Source organism: Amphibalanus amphitrite, unplaced genomic scaffold (genome assembly GCF_019059575.1).
Source record: "Amphibalanus amphitrite isolate SeventyFive unplaced genomic scaffold, NRLGWU_Aamphi_draft 000296F_arrow, whole genome shotgun sequence".
NCBI classification, from domain to species: Eukaryota; Metazoa; Arthropoda; class Thecostraca; order Balanomorpha; family Balanidae; genus Amphibalanus; species Amphibalanus amphitrite.
The window spans coordinates 38,725-61,562 of record NW_024881791.1 but is presented as its reverse complement, the minus strand read 5'-3'; the positions used below and the strand labels follow the sequence as shown (position 1 = coordinate 61,562).

Below are 22,838 nucleotides of genomic sequence, written 5' to 3'. Positions count from 1 at the left end.
GAGCGCGGGGGCGCACCGCGCCGGCAAACCGAATCAGACCAACAGGGAGCGAACCGACACACCGCATCAAACCAACACCGCACCGGGCCCCCAATCACAGGGCGCTGAACTGGGTCAGCTGCAGCCCGGGTGCTGTCAGCGCTGCGGTGAGCGGGCCGCACAGGTGTAGGATAATACGGAGGTGGGCGGCCGGGGCAGCCCGGGGCGCGGCCGGATATCGCAGGGAGCCGAGACGACCGGCAGCGCTATCGGCGCGGACCGCGGCGCTATGACCGATAGGAGGCCGCCGGGCGGGCTTAGCACGGCACGCCGGGAGGATGTCGGGACGGGGAAGGCGCTTCTGGTGAGTTGTAACTAGACATAGAATGACTGTTCAGTTGATTGGGATGTCCGGTATCCAGGTGGGCTGTACCGAGACGGTATCCGAAACCTATTAGCGTCATCGCCTCCTCCATGACTCAGGGGCACGGTATCCAGTAATCGGGGCGCGAATCGGCGCGGCTGCGTCACTACTGCCCCCTCCTCCCCCTCCCATACCCACCTCCTCGACCTCGCCGGTGCGCGGGTCCAGCACGCGGATCTTCTTATCCTTGCTGGTGACCAGCAGCTTGGAGCCGTCCCAGGCCCAGCTGGCCGACCAGATCTGGTCGGGCACCGTGTCGATCACCACCATGGCCTCGCCGGTGCCGACGTTCCAGATGATGATCAGGTTGTCGCTGCCGGCGCTGAGCAGCACGTTGCTGGCGGACGGGTGCCAGAGCACGAGGCCGACGCGCCGCTGGTGGTGCACCAGGTCCACCACCGGCTCTGTCATCGTGCGCGTCAGCCCGTAGTCGTGCAGCTGCCATACTGCGGGAGGGAGGGCGGAGCGCCTCAGACACACGGCAACATATGTATAAAGACATTAATACAAACCACACAGCGCGCACGCCGCACAATCATCACAATGGCAATCACATACCTGATTGATAGCGGAGAAATTGACATTGGAATACCGGAGCGGAAAACAGAAGGCAAACAGATGCGAGTACGAAGTTCTATGTAAACCCAATTTTCACTCGAATCATCACACTGTATTCATCGAAGCACCTACCAGATTCGTCATGTTCCGGACTATCGTTTTCAAGCTTCCGTTTTGTGTTTATTACGGAGCGAGCGAAGCGAGCGGAGTCTTACGTAGAATAACGGAAATTTCTGAGTATGAGCGTCACGGTTTTGCGACGCTTATATCTCAGCAACCACTTGACCGATTTACATGCGGTAATTTTTGTAGGGTAGCTTCATTCCTTCTACCAAGTATTGGACTATTCCCGATGCATGTGGGTGACCCCTTATGCACGTGCCACGTGCAAAACGAAGAGGTGTCACTTTTGTAATAGTTGCAATATCTCGGTAACTACTGGGCAGATTGTGCTGAAAGTTGGCATGTAGGTAGGCACCCACTAGGCAATGCATATCCATGTGCCATAGTTGGGGTGCTGCTGCACGTGCGCACGTGCAGGGGTCGATTCCAGATCTCGAGAACGGATGGACCGATTGCGCTCAAATTTGGTACACGGTTACGGAGCAGTTAGTAGGGTGCCGTGCACAAGTCAGTTGGGACCCATTTTGCACGTGCGCACGTGCAGGGTGCCGCTTCCAGATGTCGAGAACGGCTGGGCCAATTGTGCTCAAATTTGGCACATCGCTAGAGACCGGTTAGTAGGGTGCCGTGCACAAGTCAGTTGGAGGTACCCCCTCGCAATTTCGCACGTGCAAGGCCCACCCCCTCGCTCGCTCCGTTAGTCGCCCCAAAAGGCGTTATACTGGTTTTATGCATCGTGGGTTTATGCCCATTACACGAATTCTGTGTCACCATATGACTTTCGCTTAATGTGATACTGTTGCAGTCCCTTTGACACTTGACCGAGTCAGTACAATTGCATGAATTGTACTATCGTACATTGCACTGCACACTCATGGTTTCATAGTCGAATGCATGAGATCACTCGGTGAGTAACCGACCTCGGCCTCGGGGAGTATCTTATGGCTGGTGTGTCCGACAACTCAGGGCTTGTTAATGTCTACCGATGACCAGCCAGCGTTACCGCCGTAACCCGGGTGTGTCCACTGTCCACCCGTTTCAGCAGGCCCGGGAACTCCTCCGTCGTGACGTCACAGGCCGACAGGGTGCGGACGGCGCGGCGGCCTGTCAGCCTGCCAGCCGCGGCCCAGTAACAGGAGCCCGCCGCACCGCCCCACCGCGCAGTTAGATAATGAGCACTCGGTGGGCATGGCAGGCGCTCCGATCAAAGCTGACCTCCGGAAACATTTTCCTCGACCGGCTCCTACCCAGGAGATGGCAGAAACTGGGAAGCATTCGCTCAAGCGCAAAGTACTGACGTTGTGCCAGCCGGTGTCCAGCTTGAACTCGGTAGGCACACGGGTCTACTATGCAGATCTTTCGGTTAGATGGTATGTCCCGAAGGCACGGTCTCGCTACACGTCCCTAGTAACGCTCCGATCCAGCGGGCCAGAGAAATCGGAAAACTCCCAGTCAGTGTGAGTGCCAGTGCCATCTGGGGTCACCGGTAGAAAGCGTGGGGTCAGGACAGCACCGATTGCCGGGTGCCGAAAACTCGCAGTCGAGCGTGAGGCATGTGCCTTTACTGTCATGGCATGCACGGCTGCGGGTGACAATAAAATACAAATCGCACACCAAAAATGTGAAATATGAGTTGGCCATCCGTAATTCAGAGCGGTGCGGGGGACAATAGGCAGTAGGTAGGTACGGCGCGGCGGTCGGCAGTCTCGGCCGGGCGCGCCCCTCTCGGCCGCCGGCCCGCTGTTTGAACAGCGCCGCTCGCCGCGGCCCGGTCGGGACGGACTGCCCGGCGGCGGCCGTATCTGCTCAGCTGCGCCATATACGGCGGCCGCTCTCTGCACTGGCCGGGACGCGCTCGGCCGGCTGGCTTCACCACCGGATGGCGGACGTCCTGTCCGGATGGAGCGGCCGGCAGCCAGGCGCCAGAGCCGTGGTCCACTCACCACAACCGCGGCCAGCCCGCCGCAGCTGGTGACACTATCACCACCGCAGCCACAACCACGGCCAGTGGCCACCTCCACCACTGTTGGTCGCCGGGTGGTCCCAACCACCACCACGACTAATCGTCCGTCACATCCCAGGCCGGCAGTCCATCACTACCATCACACCATGTCACCAGTGGTCAGTCACCACCATAGGTCACCATTGTCTACACGGGTGTCCGGCACCATTTATGACTGCTTGCAATGCATCGTTCAAAGTTTCTACAGAATCTGCGGAGCACTTTGCATTATATGCCAAGTTCAGAAACTGTTCCCATTTTTCAACTTAATTTTCACATGATCACTGATCGGTCATCAAAACAATGCGACAGGTTATCATGATATGTAAAACCAGGCCCCTTTTCGACCTACGGAGCGCGGACAGTTTGGAGTATGGGCCATGTTCAGACAGACGAATGTAATCACACCACGTTCGGCGGATGCGGGTCAACCATATTCCGCAGCTGTGCCGACCGGGCGGCCGGGCGGCGTCACCCACCTTTGACGACGCAGTCTTCCGACGACGAGGCGATCACGTTGTCGTTGAACGGGTCCCAGGCGATGTCGAGCACTGGCCCCTTGTGGCCGCCCACAATGGGCGCGTCCGGCGCCTGACGGCCCGTCTGCCGGCACGCGTCAGGACAGGTCAGCTCGAGTCAGCTCGGGTCAGCTCAGGGCAGGTCGGCCACTCTCAGGCTGGCTGGTAAGCGGCCCCCATCAGGTGCGGCGGCACAATGCGCGTAAATACGCACCCAAAAATATCACAGTGAAACTTTGTCATTCACATCCAGCTTCACGTTCAGTTTTTGAAGGAGGTAGCAATTATGAAGATAAAACTGGTAGCACTTGCACCTGCTAAGCAGTTTACACCGTCCCGTAGGACATGGATCAAGTGGTAAAAAGCATGTTCCCGACAGAAAAGTTATAAGAAACTTACGAAAAAATAACGAGATCAAGCTGCACAGCCCTCATATGTCTAGGGAGGCCGGCGCCCGCGCCATAATGAAAGTTAAACTTATGACACCATACATGCTACCATTTTCTAAAACCGAAAGGCAAGTGGAGATTCATATAAAAGCAGGTGCCATTGGCACACTAGCCACTCAGCTATGCGTATTAATGTCCCATGTAGGAACATATGTGAGAGAGAGAGAGAGAGAGAGAGAGAGAGAGAGAGAGAGAGAGAGAGAGAGAGAGAGAGAGAGAGAGACAGAGACAGAGACAGAGACAGAGACAGAGACAGAGACAGAGACAGAGACAGAGACAGAGACAGAGACAGAGACAGAGACAGAGACAGAGACAGAGACAGAGACAGAGACAGAGAGAGAGAGAGAGAGAGAGAGAGAGAGAGAGAGAGAGAGAGAGAGAGAGAGAGAGAGAGAGAGAGAGAGAGAGAGAGAGAGAGAGAGTTCATCTGTCCCTTTGGTGCTGACTAGCGAAAGCTATCAACTGTCACTGCCGTACAAATACAAAAAGTAACAAATGTATGCCTAATTACATGTGGATGTTCGTCTATTTCAAGTGCAGCATCTCATCTATGATCTAACTTCATTTCACATCTACCAGAATTTCACGACTAAAAACGTGAGCTACAAGCGGCACTGGCCACGGTAAACGGACAGAGCCATATACAAACATGAGAGGCAGTGTGTAGCCGCTGACCATCTGTGGTATACACACAATGGTCGTGTCACGTGCTTCATGCGTGAATCGCTGATAGTAACTAGGACCGCGCTAGATAGGCGGTTGGGCACGGTGCTACTGTATCTGCTGGGTTTCCCGGATGAGTGGGGTTAGTACCGACCCGGTCGGACGGTGGGCGGCTGCGTACGGTGGTGTATCTGTTTTATCGGCACAGCTGGGCGGCTACCCTCCGTGGAGTACCGGCTGAGTGGGTACTGTACCGGCCCAGCCGAGTGGCTAGGTCAATGGGTGCTGGGTATTGTCCCATCCCAGCTGGGCGGCTGGGTCAGCGGGTACTGGGAACTCGACACTGGGCACTGTATCGGCCCAGCGGCTGGGTCAGTGGGTGCTGTAGTGGCCCAGCTGGGCGGCTGGGTCAGTGAGGCCGCCAAGTCGACCGAAGCTGGCCACAGCGGCCGGCCAGCTCACCGCCATTCCGTGACAGCCCGACCTGTTCGGTTGAGAGACTGCACGTGATGTGAATCGTGCATCGTACTCTACGCCGTATGCATTGTTCGGCGCGGCGGTGCGGTGAGGCCGCGCGGCGCACGCGCTCGGCGGCGGATGATCCGACCGATAGGCGGCCGCGGCTGGCTGGCCCAGCTGGCTGCCGCTCCTCCGGCCGACGCGGCGGCCCCCTTATAAGGTGGCGGCGCGCAGCCGGCCGTCGGTCGGCGGCCGCCGCCGCGGCTCCCACACGCCGGCCGGCGAGAGCTGACACGGCGACCCCGGCGAGCGCGCGCCGCGAACCGCTCCCGGCCGCCGCCGCCGCCGCTCGGCACTCGGTCGCAGCCGGCTCTGAGAGCGCGGTGACGTCACCGGCCGGCGCTGAGCGGTACCGTGCGTGGCCTGGCGCGCGCCGGTCAACGCAGCCGGCCGTATTCGGCGATTGGCGGGCGAACGGCGGAGAGACGGGAGTGACGGCCATCGGCAGCTCGCGCGCGCGCCGACGGCACCTGGGCCACCGTATTTTTACGTGCCATCGGCCTCAGAGGTCTATTAATAACGATGAATCATTTGTGGGTCGGACGGGCGGTACGGAGGTGCCACCCGCCGCGAGACCTACCTGAAGCGGTCTCGGCTGCAACAATGTCTACCTACCTGCAGCGACCGCCACCGCCTTCGGCCGCGCACGCGGGCGAGAGAGACAGGCCGTTATGATACAATCGGACCAAAGTACGGCCAGAACACCGGACAGAACACCGGACAGACGGCAGTGAGCAGACACAGAACAGGACACACCCACGTGACGGCGCCATCGTGTGACCGGCACAAGCCAAGGGCGGACGGGCGGGCCCGCTACCCAGGGGTGGCACGAGGCACGGCCACAATAACCAGGAAAACCCACGGCCCGCTAACAACGGTCAGCAGCCCACTAAACAGACAGCTGAAAGTGCACCAGCTCATGAGTCCGGGCACGCGTGAGCCTCGTGTTTCATTAACAGTAAAAACATTCACACCTAAAGCCAATGAAGTGGCAAAATAACTTATTTACACGAGCTAGTAAACAGTGTTGCAAAACATCACGGAGGCTGACACGCATGGAGTCCGGTGTCCATGCCTGCAATTTCTAAAAAATATTTATTTAGATCAATGAAGTAGGTATAGGTAAGCAATGTAACCTATTGTAAAGCTAGGCCGGTGCATTTTATCAATGAGCACTGTTAATGTAATATTTGCGGCGCTTCATTTCATATGCATATAGATGCTAGAGCCAGATAACACGAAAGTAGATGCTTGAGAACTAGAGTGCCGAATGCCGATGATGATACACATAGTCAGTCCCCTCTTAAATTCGATTTGGACGAAAACTACGTTATTCGACACGCTGCAATGATGCACATCTTCATACATAACGTCATTCCCTAAATGGCGCTCAAGCAATATCACAAGACCTCATGAAACTTTTCAAAACACCTAAACCCACTTCTTATCATAGACAAAACCAAACAGCCGGATTGCATTGACAGTTACGTCAGGGGGTTGACACTAATTGCGATTAACAGTTTCGCGATCATTAGGTTGTAGCATCGATTATTTGATTTTCTGGAAAGCATTGATGAGGAGCCAAGCGGTGATGATGAGTCGATCCAACCGCAATGCTAGCACTACAGCTTCAACTCTGGCTAAATTTCCGGTCCCGACTGACTCCAGCAGAAGTTCAGCTGTTGCTGTTGCTTTAGATTTTAAGAAGTTGTGCTTTAGTCTGCGCCCCATAAGGAGTATTCACTCGACTGCGCCCCCTATGGAAAGGCAGATTTGCCTTTGACTTCCGAGCGGCTGATCGCAGAAAGACCGAAAACAGCATTCAAAAGCTCTAGACCAGACAGTTCTTAATAAGAACACTTTTACTTGCTTCGATGTGTACCTATCAAGACAGGTAAAAGTATTATCAGAGGTCAAAATGACAAGTTTCGTCAATCTTGGCTACAGAACTTAGCTGACAAAGACGTGACTCATTGTACGACTGCGTCTACCGAGAACGACTACGCATATTACCGGGACAAAGTTCAGTTCATGACATGCCATACCAAATTCAAGGTTCAGGCATCAGGCTACCAAATGCAATCAAAAACTGGCTATTGCATTAGATACCTAGGTACCTATGTGCGATGCTTGTGCGATAGTCGATAATACGACCAACACTTGGGAAGGACAGCCTTCCTTAGAGGAATAATCTAACCTAATTTCCAAATCATAAGGAATCACAAGAAAAAAAATGTAATATTCAGGCCAATATTCTAATCAACATACTCGTGTTCTGATAGCATTATTCGCTTTTTTCATATCTTGCTCCTCGCGCGTAATCATGGTCACTGACCAATGGCCATAGACCGATTTAATCATTGTTCGATTCTAAAAACGAATTTATTGCGTGCAACGGTGCGACACATTCGTCAAAGGTCCAATCTTTGGCGGTCGTCTTTTGTCAAAAAGGTGGAGGCTTTTTAAGATTTAACTTTAACCCTCGCGCTTATAAGGGGGAGGCCGGAGGGGTAAAACGGACACCTCCGGTTTTTCGCGAATAGCTCGCGCAAAAAGTGGCCGATTGCCATGAAACGTTCAGTACCTACCCTCCAGTTGATCAATTTTACACCTGCCCTAAAAAAGTCATTACCCTGACCGAAATGACCATCGACCTGTTTCTTGAGATCATGTCAGGCCGGAATCGTGATTCGGCGTATGTCGGCGCACATTATCCTCGCGTTTCCAGTCTGTGGTTGTAAACGTTGTAACAGGTGAAATGATCTCCCATGCATTATAGTGGGTGTCAAGGTCACGTGAAGGTCAGATCAAGGTCATGGACCTTAGATGACCTTGGCCCACTTTTTCGAGTTTTACCTACATGTGTCTACGCTAGGTTTTGGAGCTGATTTCAAAATTTAGCTTCCATTTGAACTATTGGGAAGACGTTTTGGTGCCTACGTAACATGTTACGAAGTTGTCACTGGTGGTTGACACCTACTACGGCAAGACATCTGCTAGTTGACCTGACCCGACCTACCCCAAATGCATGAACAGTGAACACATCATCTTTGATCATCAATAACGGGAAATTCGTACCTATAACCACTTCATCTTAAAATAATATTGCAGGTCCCGATTTTCCCGACTTTTGATTTTGAGTCCTTGACATAACATGGAAGGTCAACCAATGACCAAGGACCTTAAAATTGGGTACATCGGCTTCCTTTCGTCACGGGCAGCACACTGTTCTTTTTTCACGAAAAATTAGCTCGATCATGGACCAACGGCAGGAGGGGTCAAACGGACCTCGCTCCCCCCCCCCCTATACGTAAGCGGCTGGCAAAACGCCAATACTGGCGAGGGTTTAAATTAGTGCCTTGCGTTGCAAATAGCGTCCAGGTAAGCGAGCCAATCGATAGCATTTTTCAATTCTTAGTCAGTTTAGGTCACTTAAGACATCAACTGTCAAAGTGACCGATTTTAACGTTTGGAACTAATAACGCCATGCTCTGCAACTAAACAAGCTAAGAAAATAAAGCAAAGTTGCTCATTACCGGGAATAAAAATGAGCTGCAGATAGCTCCTCGATACAGGCATGTGAAATCGCCGCAGTTTGATCAGAGTCAGACGAGGTCAAATAATGACCGTTTCCAGCGATCTGCGGGTGCCCGTCGTCTCGACGTGCCGCCACTCGGCGACCACCGGCACAGGCGGCCGCTAGCCGTATTTCAGTCGCGATGTATTTTTACCGAGATTGGCACGCGCCAGCGTCTGGTGGCCGCGGGGCGTCGTTGCTCGTCGGCTGCCCCCCGGCCGACTACCAGGCACCGGCACACACGTAACCGTTCAGACAGTAACAACACTCTCTGACCAACCCGAGGTCAGTGCCGCCCAAACGGGCGCCCTAATTCATCCATTTGCAAACCCTTCTCTCGAAGATAGCTAGAAATAGCGTACCTACCTAATGCTCTAGCGAGGGGAAGAATATTTTCTTATAAATGGTTGACTGTTGAGGACATATTTAGATTTGTTCTCGGTTTGGTCATTGACGTCACTGACCAGCTGGGAGTCAAAATCATTCACATTTAGGTATATTCACACTTCGGACTGTAGTCACCGCTAAAAGTCATCGAAGCTCACTTTTGGCTAAACCGCTTATAAATGAATGAGAAAGGTACAGCTCTCAAAGCATAAAGTGGCTGGTTGCCAACAACGCAATAATCGATGAGTATTGATGAACACGTCGATACGCTATTGACAAACGTTGCCAAAGTGTCCGCACGAAACCTCTCCTTATATTCATTAACCCGCGCGGGGCTGGGGTCTCCAGCCGAACGCGCGGGGCTGGGGGGGGGGGTGTAAATTTTACCCCCCCCCCCCCTGTTATCTCCCGAACTAATGGTCCGATTTGGAAAATTCGAACGCCAATCGAAAGCTCTCATCACGAACAACAAAAAAAAAACATGTACTTAAGTTAAAGTTTGAGGTCAAGGTCAAGGTCAGGTCAAGGGTACAAAATGCAAGTTGCTACAGTATCGGCCTTGCACCGTAGTTGCCGAAGAATGGAGTCATTGACTGAGACTGATTGCCCAAAACGTGTTCTTAGGCTACCAAGACAATATTCGTTGCATATTATATCATTCAGAGGTCAAGGTCAAGGTCAGGTCAGGTCAGGTCAGGTCACCAAAAACAAAATATAGAAAAGGGCATGTGCGACACATGTTTTATGGGTCATTTTACTCATAGAACTCAATAGGCACACTCAATAAGTGATATGGACCACCTCTGGATGAATTTCAGGTCGAGGTCAGGTCAAGGTCAGGTCAAGTGAGGTCAAATTTTGAAGTTGGTTGTTAAGGCCTAAAAAAGTGTCTATCTGATGCAGTTTTTCACGGCGAATCGAATGGCGCTATTTTTGTTTCCGTACGAGGTCTAGAACTTCCAAAAAAAATCATTTTTCAAAATTTTTGTGTGTCGTGACGTCATAAAATTTTGAATAACTCCCACATTTTTGAACCGATTCTTCTAAAAATTGGTATGTAGGTGTACATAGACTACTTCTCTGATATATATTCCGCTTTTTTCGATACACTCTAAATTTTGGATTTTATAATTATTTTCCAAAAAAAGTCAGTTTTTTGAAGAAAAAAAATTGGGCCAAAATCCAAAATTTTCAAAAAACCGAGATAGCCATTTGATAGACAAATTAGAATTACGTAAAACCTTTTTTGTTACGTCTTGATTCCCTTAAAAATGAAGATGTTAGCGGCGTTTGAAATTTTGCCGTTTTTGAAGCGAAAATGGCGAACATGACGTCGCTAAAACGTCAATTTCTCAAAAAATTTCCGACGGATATCGCTCAAATTTTCAGGGAACGTGTCAAATTGATGTAAGAAAAGGTACTGAAAGTTTGGCGGCGCTGCGCGCCGCCGTTTTTGAGATATTGCAAAAATTCGCGAGGACCCCCCCAGCCCCGCGCGGGTTAAGTCATTTAACAAGAGTGTCTGTGTCATTCAAAGTTATTATCCCCGAACCACATCGGATGACCAGTCACTTAGCACTGGCAGAGCTGTACCATGCTAGCACCGAGCCTGCACTAGGTATGCACAATAGGTCACAGGATCACGGAAATTTGAAGTCCTAATGGTATGTAGAGGTCATATTTTGTTATCATGTTTTTATTTACTTCGTTTCTGGGGAATTTCGACCAAAATAAAAACGTAAGGTCGTTTATGCCGTCAGAGACCGTTTTCAGCGAATGTCGACGAATTTTGAGAATCGGACTTAATCACTTAAAAAGGAAAGATAGATCCATCAAATGGGTATCCAAGAAGCCGTGGCTTCAAGCATCAGTTACGTGTACACGAACGTGTGATGCTGAACCTGATGTAATTAAGCATTCACTTATTTTGACATAGCTGGGGTGACATGACCGGAGCGTTGTGATGACACAATTTACTCACTAAAACCTCTCCCTATATGGAAAAACTGATAGTACATCGTCCACTGTCGAACAAAACACACAATAACGTATCTACAAGCAACAACCTGCATCATTATGCTACCATTTTGAAACAAATATTTTGGTGTGAGCTGACGTCAGACGCCATCGGAGACAACGTCGCTGGCTTTTCTCCATTGCCTAAAATGTCCCAAACGAACTAGGTACAAAAAACCAACTTGTTTCCGAGATCAGAGGAATAAGTCGGACAGCCAAATATGTCTTAGGACACCATTTGGGTCCAGAAAGTCCATTCACCAGTCACCACCATCCGTCGGCGGAGGCATGCGGTATCCCAAGCATCTTGGTATCACTTGCCCCATCCAAAGCTGTCGTCCAGCCAAATGCCTATAGGTAATTCTCCAGCTCTGAGTGGAAAATTAAGGCTGCTTGATTCAGTATAACACTCATTAGATACTACCTCTGAGATTCCTTTATGAATCCAATAAACGAAAGCTTCACTCATTTTTGACGAATAAAAGTAACTTAGGTACGAAAACGTATCCTCCTCGACAATTATGCCTGGTGTGTGTTGTGCAATGTTTACATTTGACTTACAATACAACCAGGGCCTCCTCTAAGGATTTTTCACTGGGTGGGCAAAATTTTTCGCCGCTCCCCTGCCCAAGGGCAGATCCAGTCACTTGTTTTGGGGTGCAACCATTTTCACCTGCGACTGGGGGGGGGGGCGGGTTAAGGCCTATGTCACTTTCACAGTCAACCAACTGTGCCATTTATAGTTTAACGTTTGTCGTGTGTGATATGGTATTTCGTGTGTATTTCACCTTATAGGTATGCCTATTGTTTACATTAGTGATATCAATAACGGAAAATCAGGAAACCGATACCAAACCAAATGCCAACCAAAACCATGAAAAATACCGAAACCAAACCAACTTGGGAACATGAGGGAAATACCAACTTTTTACCGAATTCGTATCCTCTTATACATTAGCCGGATTCGTAATACCAACAAAATACCAACAACATTAGGATCAAAATACCAAATACCAAGTTGGTATCAGTTTGGTATCGGTATACCAAAAAGTTGGTATCCGATTGACATCTCTAGTCTACATACATTTAAAATTTTAAGAAGACTGCAAAAGTGCAGAGTTAAACTTACTATGATTGCTCCTTGAACCAGAAATCGAATAGGTAGGTGATGCTCGCTGCCTCTTTTTAGGAGGCATGGTCAGCTTACTCTTGGCGCGTCCTCTTGATCTAAATACGGCTTTTATTGACCTTAATCTACTTGTAATACATCCTTGGCCTTGTAGCGCGCTACCCTGCTGGCCCATGCCGGTCTTTGAGGGTCCCACACTGACCTCTGAGGCCCCGTGCTGGCCTGTAAAGGCCCATATTAGCCTCTGAGGGCCCCGCACTGGATTCTGAAGACCCGATGCCGGCCTTTAACCATCCCCTGTATTGGTGTTTTTCCAGCCGCGAACGTAGGTACTCGTATAGGGGGGGGGGGGGGGGGCGTTGGACCTCCCTTGCCGTTTCGCCCCTGATCGAGCTAGAGCTTCGCGAAAAAAAAAACAAGCGTGCTGCCCGTGACGAGAGGAAGCCGATGATACCCAATTTTAACCCTCGCCGGCACAAGCCATTGCGTCCTTCGGCGGCACGACCCCCCCCCCTCGCGTTTGGCCCCTGATCAAGCTAGAGCTTCACGGAAAAAACGAGCGTGTTGCCCGTTACGAGAGGAAGCCGATGATACCCAATTTTAAGGTCCTAGGTCATCGGGTGACCTTCCAGGTCAGGTCAATGACCCGAAAACCGGGAAAATCGGGACCTGTTAGAAAGTCGTAAAGTGTGGCTGCTATGTGGTTTTCCGGGGTTCTGATCACGAATATCGTGTTAGTTTTGATCAGAGATGATGTTTTAAGCATTTAGACCAGGTCGGGTCAGGTCAGGTCAGGGCAACCGGTAGGGGTTGAGACGGGTATTCGTGTTACGTGTCAACCGCCTCTGACAGCTTCGTAACATGTTACGAAGTCACCAAAACTACTTCGTAAATGTTCAAATGGTTGCTAAATTCGAATTCAGCTAAAAAACTAGCCTAGAACATGAAAAAACTCGAAAAAGTGAACCGAGGTCACCCGAGGTCACCAAAGGTCAATGACGTGACCTGACCTTCAGGTGACCTTGACAGTTGACACCCACCCTTATGTATGGGAGCAACATCAAATCACATGTTTGAACGTTTGAAATCACGAAAAGCTCTTGCAAACGCGCGGCTAATGCGAGCCGACATACGCCGAATCGCGATTTCGGCCAAACATGGTCACGGAAAAGAGGTCACAGGTCGCGAGTTATTCGCAAAAAATCGAGGGGGGTCCGTTCGACTCCCCCCTATACGGGCGAGGGTTACCCCCCGAGTTGCTGGGGGGGGGCGTTAAACGCCCCTACTTTTTTCGCTGGGCCATAGCAAAAAAAAAAAAAACGGCGCGCCGCAGGCACGCCAAATTTTGGGTGCCTCTAGGGAATTGTTTGACGTTTATTGTGACAAAATTTCAAAAAAAATCGGCCGGAAAATTTTTGAGATATCGAGGTTTCAGTGATGTCATGATTTCTTGGTTTTCGACCAAACACGTTATATGTTCAAAAAATCATATAAAATCACAGAATAGACATACAGACATGCCGTAAACGCCATTAGACTGCCAATACCATGAACAATCAAATGGCTATCTTCGATTATTGATTATCGTTCCGCATTTTCCAAAATCTTGAACTGAATCTTGGCAATTTCTCATGACTACCTCACGACCATGATACATGCATTTCTTAATTTGAACTTTTTGACCCAAACACGTACACATATGATAAAATGAATGTCACCATCGTGTTCTACGCCCCAAATTACCCATAAAACATGTGTCACAGGCTGCGAATATCAGTTTTGATTTTCGGGGATATGTGTCTAGCCGGTTGACCTGACCTTGACCCTGACCTATGCTTGACTGACCCCTACATGGAGCTGACACTCTTGTAGGCCTTATATGATGGATTGTGCACCGTTTTGACAGAGTTTATGACGGGAGGCGCCCATTGTGAAGTCCTGAAGTCCATGCTACTGAAAGTCCGATTTCAGGTGTTTGACGTGACCTTGACCCGACCTGTGACCTCAAAATTCAACTTTAAAGTACTCATCTGAAGCGTCTTGTCGCGTTCTTTCGTTTGCCGCCTCGTTCGTTTCGCTGCGCCTATTGGTTCTCGAGTTATCGGCTGAGGGCGTTTAACGTCCCCCCCCCCCCCAGCAAACGGTGGGTGGCGAAATACCCCAGCAACTGCCGGGTTAAGGACCTGCATCGGCTCTGAGGGCTCAACTTGGCCTTTTCTGGACTCTGGGGTCCAACACCAGCCCAAACCTGTCTTTTAGGGTGCCACACTGACCCCTGAGGGTCCCATCCTTGCCTCAAGGACCCGCATTAGCCTTTGAGAGCCTAAGTCGGCCTCTGATGGCCTCAAACTGCCATTTTCAGGCTGGTCTCTGAGGGCCTTAACCCGCGAGTTGCTGGGGGGGGGGTGTTAAACGCCCCCACTTTTTTCGTCGCGCCATAGCATAAAAACGGCGCGCCGCAGGCGCGCCAAATTTTGGGTACCTGTAGGGAATTGATTGAAGTGTATTGTGACAAAGTTTCAAAAAAATCGGTCGGAAAATTTTTGAGATATCGAGGTTTTAGTGACGTCATGTTTTCTGAGTTTTCGACCAAAAACGGCATGTGTTCAAAAAATCATATAAAATCACAGAACAGACATATAGACATGCCGTAAACGCCATTAGACTGCCAATACCATGAAAAATGAAATGGCTATCTTCGATTATTGATTATCGTTCCGCATTTTCCAAAATCTTGAACTGAATCTTGGCAATTTCTCATAACTACTTCACGACCATGATACATGAATTTCTTAAATTGAACTTTTTTAGCCAAACACGTACACATATGATAAAATGAATGTCACCATCGTGTTCTACGCCCCAAATTACCCATAAAACATGTGTCACAGGTTGCGAATATCAGTTTTTATTTTCGGGGATAATGTGCCTGCCCGGTTGACCTGACCTTGACCCTGACCTATGCTTGACTGACCCCTGCATGGAGCTGACACTCTTGTAGGCCTTATATGATGGATTGTGCACCGTTTTGACAGAGTTTATGACGAGAGGCGCCCATTGCGAAGTCCTGAAGTCCATGCTACTGAAAGCCCGATTTCAGGTGTTTGACCTGACCTTGACCTGACCTGTGACCTCAAAATTCAACTTTAAAGTACTCATCTGAAGCGTCTTGTCGCGTTCTTTCGTTTGCCGCCTCGTGCGTTTCGCTGCGCCTATTGGTTCTCGAGCTATCGGCTGGGGGCGTTTAACGCCCCCCCCCCCCCCAGCAAACGGTGGGTGGCGAAATACCCCAGCAACTGCCGGGTTAAACTGGCCTCTGAGGGCACAAACCGACCTCTAAAGGTCCCACACCGGTTGCTGATGGCCCATTTTCTGCCTCTGAGATCCAAGACTGACCCTTTTGTGCCTCTGAGGGCCCCGTACTGGCTTCTGAAGGATTGATGCCGGTCTCTGAGGACCAATGTCAGTCTTATAAGGGCCTCACACTGATATCTGAGGCCCACATTTGCCCCTGATGGCTCCAAATTGAGGCCCTATTTAGTCCCCAATCAGCCTATAAGGTCTCTGATGGCCCTATTTTGTTGTCTGGCTGGGGACCCATGGCTTACACCTTTAGGCGTCACGCACTGGCCTCTGAGAGCCCACATCGGCCTCTGGGGTTCCATACGGGCCTTTGAGGCCGCTATGGCCATGGGCCCCTGTACGCTAGCACCGCCCCCCCCCCCTCCGAGGGTTGGCAAAGTTGCCAAGTTGCCCCCACCCCCAAACGCCAAGTCTGCTACCGCCCCTGCATTCAGATGCATCCATTGTAAAAAATAACTTGCACTGCAGTGATTGGGGGCTGGGGCACTGGCTGCTAGCAAGTTTTTTTTCCGGGAAACCGAAGTGGTAGTTCCTACCGGACGTCTGACCGGACCTTTATTTTTGCATTTGCTTCTGGGTGGGCAAATCGACGCCACTGGGTGGGCAATTGTGGTGACTGGGTAGGCATTTGCCCACCCAGTGGGTATGTTAGAGGAGGCCCTGAATACAACTGCTGGTAATTGTTGGACAAATATTCAACGACATACATACAAGTCTTACCGCAGCGTCTCGTTTTGACTTATTTCAATGAACTACGACAAAAAGCAAATCGAGATTTGCCAACCCACCTGTTTAAGCGGTATGACGATGAAGCCTCCTCCGCCGCCGCACTCGACGATTATCGCCAGGAACTTTGGGTTCACCGCGCAGAATGTGGAGTCCCAGGAGGACTTGGAGACGCGGATGTTATCGTAGCACTGTTCCTTTTTGGCCGTTTGGCCGTACACATGTCGGAACTTACTGCTTCGCACCCGGAACGACATGCCTGCAAAGGAGAGACCACAGGATCAAAAACTCGCACTGTGCATTAGATATTTCTTCAGATATTGTGTTCGAATATTTTTTGAGAAAGCAAGAGTCAACGCTAAGCGGAACTTGTTACGCAGTCAGATAGGAAAATTTCGGGTTATCGGGAGGATTTAGAAGTTGACATTAGCCAAGCGCAATGTTGCATACACTTTTTTACCAACCGCAGACCATTCCCGTCCGCAGTCTCATGGATCGAGCGCCGGAGCATATTGAGCCCGCGCTGGGCTCTCACAAACGGAAGTCCAGCGTCCTACCGGGATGCGGGGAAAAACGCATGGTGTCTATGACTCATTCTGTAACATTCTGTAGGTATGTAGGGGTTACCAGTCTATTGTTGCAGTCCCTAGGTCTAGAGAACGCATTTCACTTTGATTTTTTCTGAAGAGTGGATTATGTACTTGCAAAACAAATCCAGGATGACTTCCTTCAGTCAATCAAAACAAACTTGTTCAGCAAACTTGATCAATCACACCCCAACTTTCTACGCCCAAAAGAATGAGCTATTAATAGCTCATGCTTAGAACTATTTAGTCTCTTCAGAAAAATAAAATATTATAAATGAAAAATTGGAAATGGCTAAAAGAAATTTCAACACCTTAATGGATGTTCTAGCTAAATTACAGCATGCTGGCAGCAAGCATTTACAATAGGTAGGTACCTAAAATTTCAAATACTCCTAAATAGGAGGCTTTCTTGTTAAGCCTCTTCATTGTATCCTGCCACCCTGGTAACTGGCATCTCTTCCTTCTTAAACCTGATCAATAAACTAAGTGAAAGTATGAGATTAAAAGGGGAGTAACACCAAGTCAGTGATGTCACATTTTTGCTGCTGTGGTTGCTAGGTAATGAAAAGAACAGAAAGGAACTTCAGCTTTACATAATATGGTGCTAAAAATTTGGACATGGTAAGTGAGTTATGAATGTGCAGTGAATTTGGTATACATAAAGCAAAGCACCATTAGTGCTTATATCCTAATGCAGAAGCAGCACCAGCCAGTAAAAAGCACATTTAGCCCCCCAGGCCTAGAGGCACTGACATCACAGCTTTTGGCCTTGAACACCATTATTACTCCTCACTAAACAATTTCCATTATTTAACTGCATTTAGGACTGCACCTTTACCCATTGGCAATGTCAATATTTTGTTACATTAATTATGTACACAGGCAATGCCATTTAGATACTTTTTATCCTTCCATCCCATCATGTCTGCATGAACTTAGGTAACTTTATATAATACCTACCTATAAGCAGCCTGAACTGGAGTTGGACAAAATTCACACTGAAACCTACTCAGCCTGGTCCAATTATAGGTACTCAACCAGGACCAGGGCTTCCTGGGCAAAACTTGTGACCTCAGGCATACCTACAGTGGAATGCCTCCAAATCAAGCTGAAAGAGCTGTCAGTTTCACAAACAATATGGCAGAACCACTAAAAAAAAAAATGAGATGATATCCTGTGTTGTGAACGTTCTGATTATAAGCAAACAATCTGAATCACAATTTGCATAATTTGCTTGTATTGTTACAGAGTTCTATCAACTTAGGCATGACAAGTTATAATTAATATCTACCCACCAAACTCCATTCAATGATGCTCCTAAAACTCAATGCCAAAATTACTCCTTCAAAGAAGGTTGAGCACCTAACAATTCTAAGTGCGCAACCATAGGCGGCGGAACGGGGAGGGCACCAGGGCAGTGTCCTGATTTTCGTGAATTTGGGTGGAAACCCACACCTAACAGATTCTCTTTGTGACGTCCCGGAAAGCCAAACGACGTCCCTGACAGATAAAAGTCGATAGGTATATCGAACACCAAAAGCAAACTAACAAAAGGAAATATCACCTCTGTAGCCTAAAAACACGGCCAAAATGACAACAAATATATCCTAAGTCCTCACAAACCCACTCTTACACTCAACTCCCCTTTCCTGGCCAACTGCCGCAACAGTAAACAACGCGGTTTTATTTTATTTTCGTTTTCTGTGCGTCAGATATGGATAGGTTTTTTCCTTGACCATGTGAAGGTAATGCTGCCATATGAAGGAGAAAAGATGTCGGAATAGAGGGATCTGAGGACGTCGTTTTCCACTTTTCAGTTTTAGTAACTGTGCAGTGTATAGATAAAAATTAATCATGCGAATATATTACTTGGACATTTAACTATAAGCACGCAACATACCTTTCGTATCAAATTACTGTAACATATTTAATTATTTTTTCCCCTCAGAAGGTCACTGTAACGGGTTAGCGCTGCCCCTTGAACATGCCCTTCAAAAGTAGTTAATTTTGCATATGTTGATAGTGGTTGGGGAAAAAGTTTAATGTTTATCTGTTTGAATTAGAATAAAGTTACCGAATTTCAACAGAATTAATTCAAGTATGTCGTCCTCGGCCTAAAAATACACGCAATGTTGGGGACGTCGATTGACCTTGTTATTCCCATTTAATCGACGTCGGTACAAAACAGAAAAGTGCACAATGATTTCACATTTTTTCCAGCCAAGAAAAATTCAGCGTCCACCTTGGAGTTTTCTGAATTGAATTTCATAACAGTAAGCTATGGAAATTAATTTTCCGAACTGTTTTCCACCTCTGTGTTTGGACGTCTGCTTTTTTACATCAGTCCCCTTGCTCGATATGATATCCCTCTTATGACGTCAATATTTAGTGATAGCCGCTGGCTCTTGGGCTGATTTTGTTGAAGCATATTTGTTGTTGACTGTTGTGTACGATCATGGACAAGAACTAGACATCTGCAAAGTGTTGTTTTGGTGTTTGTGGTGAATGCTTGAATTTTGTATTTTACTAGGGGTAAACTGGCATTACTTTGTGTCTATATATGATCATTTGAGGTGCCTTGAGGTGGTATTAGTCAATATTGCCAGTGAAAATCGCTAATTTTAAGAGATTTAGGTAAGGGATCTTCAGTGGCTTAGGCTCCGCACCGATATCGACGTCCTTTTGAAATAGCGACGTCCTCGCGGCTTCAATCACACTCTCCGAAAAATCAATTTCAGGACACTGCACCAGGGCACCCTTTGATTTTGGTATTTTAAAATAAGCCCTATGGGCGTTGCATGGAAACAATGGGACCAACAGTCGGCAGTGCCCCTCTTTATCGAAGGTGTTCTGCCACTACTGTGCACAACCACTCAGCTTCACTGTCACGAACATCTCAACAAATCAACTGAATATTAACCCTATTCCTGGCGGGCTCCGCCGGGACAAGAAACTGGCGGGGGGGGGGCCGATTCGGCCCCCCCCCCTGAGATCTCGAGAACGAAGCAAGATAGCGACAAGCGGTAAACGGCATCGGATACGCACGGCCAAGATCTACAATTTTTACTAAGGTCATTTTCAGGTCAGGTCAAAGATGACGTCACAGGGGTCGAAAAAGTCAAAATGGCGGCGCTAGATATGGAGAGAGTTTTTCTCAAATAACTTTCGAATCAGTCAAGATAGGAACAAACTAAGGGCATCATCGTGATCCTCTCGTCAATCCGCATCGAATGATATATATGTTGACCTCGAAAGGTCAAGGTCAAAGGTTGACCTCAGGTCACGTGACCTCGAGGTCATCATGTATATCATTCGATGCGTCTTGACGAGCTGAACACAATGAGACCATCCACGCGTCTGTATCTTGTTCCTGTACGGAGTTATTGGCCAAAAACCTTTGGTGACCTTTGATGACGTCACATGACCTCACAGCTGCCCAACAGCAAAACAGACCTCAAGGTAGTGAAGGTTGATCGTATATGAAGTCATGTATGGTATATGGGGCCATTCCGACCCGTTTTAGTGGTAAAAACAGGGAGTTGATTTTTCCCCCATTGACTTATAATGGGGAGGTCGCGAAATTGACCTGACCTTAGGTCACCGATATCAAAATTCCGAGATATACAAATTGCACATACTGGTACCCTAACTAAACCCTGAAGAGAAGAAATTGATCGGTCAAAAACTCTAGCTCTGGCGTGATTGTAAACTTTTCTGAGGTAGGGTCACCAAACCGCCTCTGGTGACCTGACCTGAGGTCAGATCAACTCAAAATTTTCAGACATGTTGCGTAGAAGCCTTTTAGGAAAAGTCAGAAAATTTGAGCTTCCTAGCTCAACGCGTTTGGGAGAAATAACCAAAAAACCTCAGGGGGGGGGGCTCCTGAGGCCCCCCCCCGCCAGGAATAGGGTTAAATGACTATAAAGTTAACAAGATAATGCAAAACCTTTCAAAAAATCTATCTATAAAATTGATATGGATATAAAGAGTCTACCCAGCCTAAAAGAACCAGCAAACAAAATTGAAATTGATTTGTAATATCAACACAGTGCTGGTGCCGGAGCCCTGAACGGCACCACGGGTAGAATTGAAGCAAAAGAAATCATGGTACATATTGATATGAACTTGTCGTCATACTAACCTGCGACAAAGCAATTCCAGGGACCAGCACTCACACCCAAAGTTCACCCAAACCAGCACAATCACTCGCCAACGCCCCAATACACACCCACAAAACACAACTCGAGAACTTGACAACCAAAGTACAGCGAAAGACGAGTGCAGCCAGGGTATATTGAGTGACAGTGCAGCTGCGCTGACGTGTTCTTACTGCCATCTATCTTCAAGAAAGGGAACTACGAAAAGCATTGGCGTCTTATTTCACTGCTAACTCTATGGCTAAATTGGTATACAGCAAAGAGTGATTGACATGTCAGGCTTTTGAAGAATAAATTCATTAAGTCCTTAAATTGTTTCAATATTCTAAAACTCTTACCTAAAAATCATTTTACATTCTTTCTCTGCCTTTTTGTCTCTGTTTGATAACTCTCTTCTGTTGCGCTTTTTGATCGCCATATTTAAAGTTTGTCAGTGCTTTTGTAAATATTGAAGCTTCTGTCTACGACATTTATGGCGCGAACCATACATAACAATTTTGAACAGCAAGTTGAAAATCAATTTCAAAGGGCGTTGTTGTTATCAGGGTTACCAAAGCTTGGGATTTGTCCCAAGATCTTGGGATATTGAACCCGACCTTGGGACCTTGGGATTCAACAGCAAACCTTGGGATTTGTCCCGAGCTTACGACTCCCGCTAATTTTAGCACATTTTTTTAATCATTGGAAAAAGGAAAAGTATTAATAAAGACCAAACAAAGGAATCAGGAACACATCTAACACAACTTAATTGTTTGTTTTTTGTAAACCGTCCTTTTTGGACGAACACAACCGAGCGTGCTTTCGTTTGGTTTCACTGTACCTTACCAAGCAACCAACGAAGCACGAATAAGTTATCCTTATTTGACGCGTCTTCACTTTGTTTCTCCCGTCTCAGCTCTCAAGTGAGGCATTAGCGAAATACCCAGTGGCTTCCGCGTCGATTAACACCCGGCCTGGCCGCCTGTTTGCGAATTGTGACGCCCGACGGATCGGAGGCGGATCCAGCTCAGAGTTTTGGGGGGCAAACCATAAAATTTATCGATTCTTCCCATGCATCGTCCATAGGCGTAATGTTAAAATTATGCCGTTTGGGGGGGGGCAAATGCCCATTTTGCCCCCCCCCCTTTGATCCGCCACTGCGACGGATCATGCTTCAACTCGTAAAACCCAGACAGGTAACTTGCTGTGTCTCTGTACCTATGCCTGCGTGTGTAACTGTGCTGAATGCAAGTTATGTTAAAGGGACCCTCCCACCTTAACATTAGATTTGAGTTGAGATAGCCAAAATGGGGTCCCTGGCTCACAATTACCGGTTTCGGCACTCACAACATCGAGAAATGCCTTAAATCGGAAATATTGAATTTCAAAATTGCAGCATTTTGATTCAGAGGGGCTAATGCTTAGGAATGTGTGACAGAGGGGCTAATGCTCTGAATGTGTGACGTCAGCGCAAATATCTAACGATTTTTAAATGTTTGACTAAAACGTTTTGTAGCACGCGGTGGTATATGCTATTTGCGCGCAACATCTGCCGCAAACGCCGCACTTCTAAAATAAAGTCGCTAGAAACAGCGGAGATCCCCCCAAAAAATAAACAAAAGTAAAAGTCTAATATCTTGAAAACCGGTGAATATTTTTCGGTGAAATTTGGTAGATATTCG

General features: G+C 48.3%; 1 protein-coding gene across 5 annotated transcripts in view; it reads right to left on the bottom strand.

Moving 5' to 3' along the window:
* LOC122387739 (coronin-1C-like) overlaps window positions 1–22,155 on the bottom strand; it is a 28,972-nt gene extending 6,817 nt beyond the window's left edge. Inside the window, exons 1-4 of one of the 5 annotated variants that reach the window (XM_043378175.1) lie at window positions 22,003–22,155; window positions 16,496–16,692; window positions 3,566–3,689; window positions 542–849 (exon numbers count right to left, since the gene is read on the bottom strand). In XM_043378175.1, the coding sequence (XP_043234110.1) occupies window positions 542–849; window positions 3,566–3,689; window positions 16,496–16,690 (627 nt within the window). In that variant the 5' untranslated portion in view covers window positions 16,691–16,692; window positions 22,003–22,155. Of the gene's footprint in view, window positions 1–541; window positions 850–3,565; window positions 3,690–16,495; window positions 16,693–18,639; window positions 18,712–21,161; window positions 21,722–22,002 lie in introns of those variants that run through there. The other 4 variants (XM_043378174.1, XM_043378172.1, XM_043378173.1 and 1 more) reach the window with 4 other exon arrangements.
* Window positions 22,156–22,838: the final 683 nt, after the last annotated feature.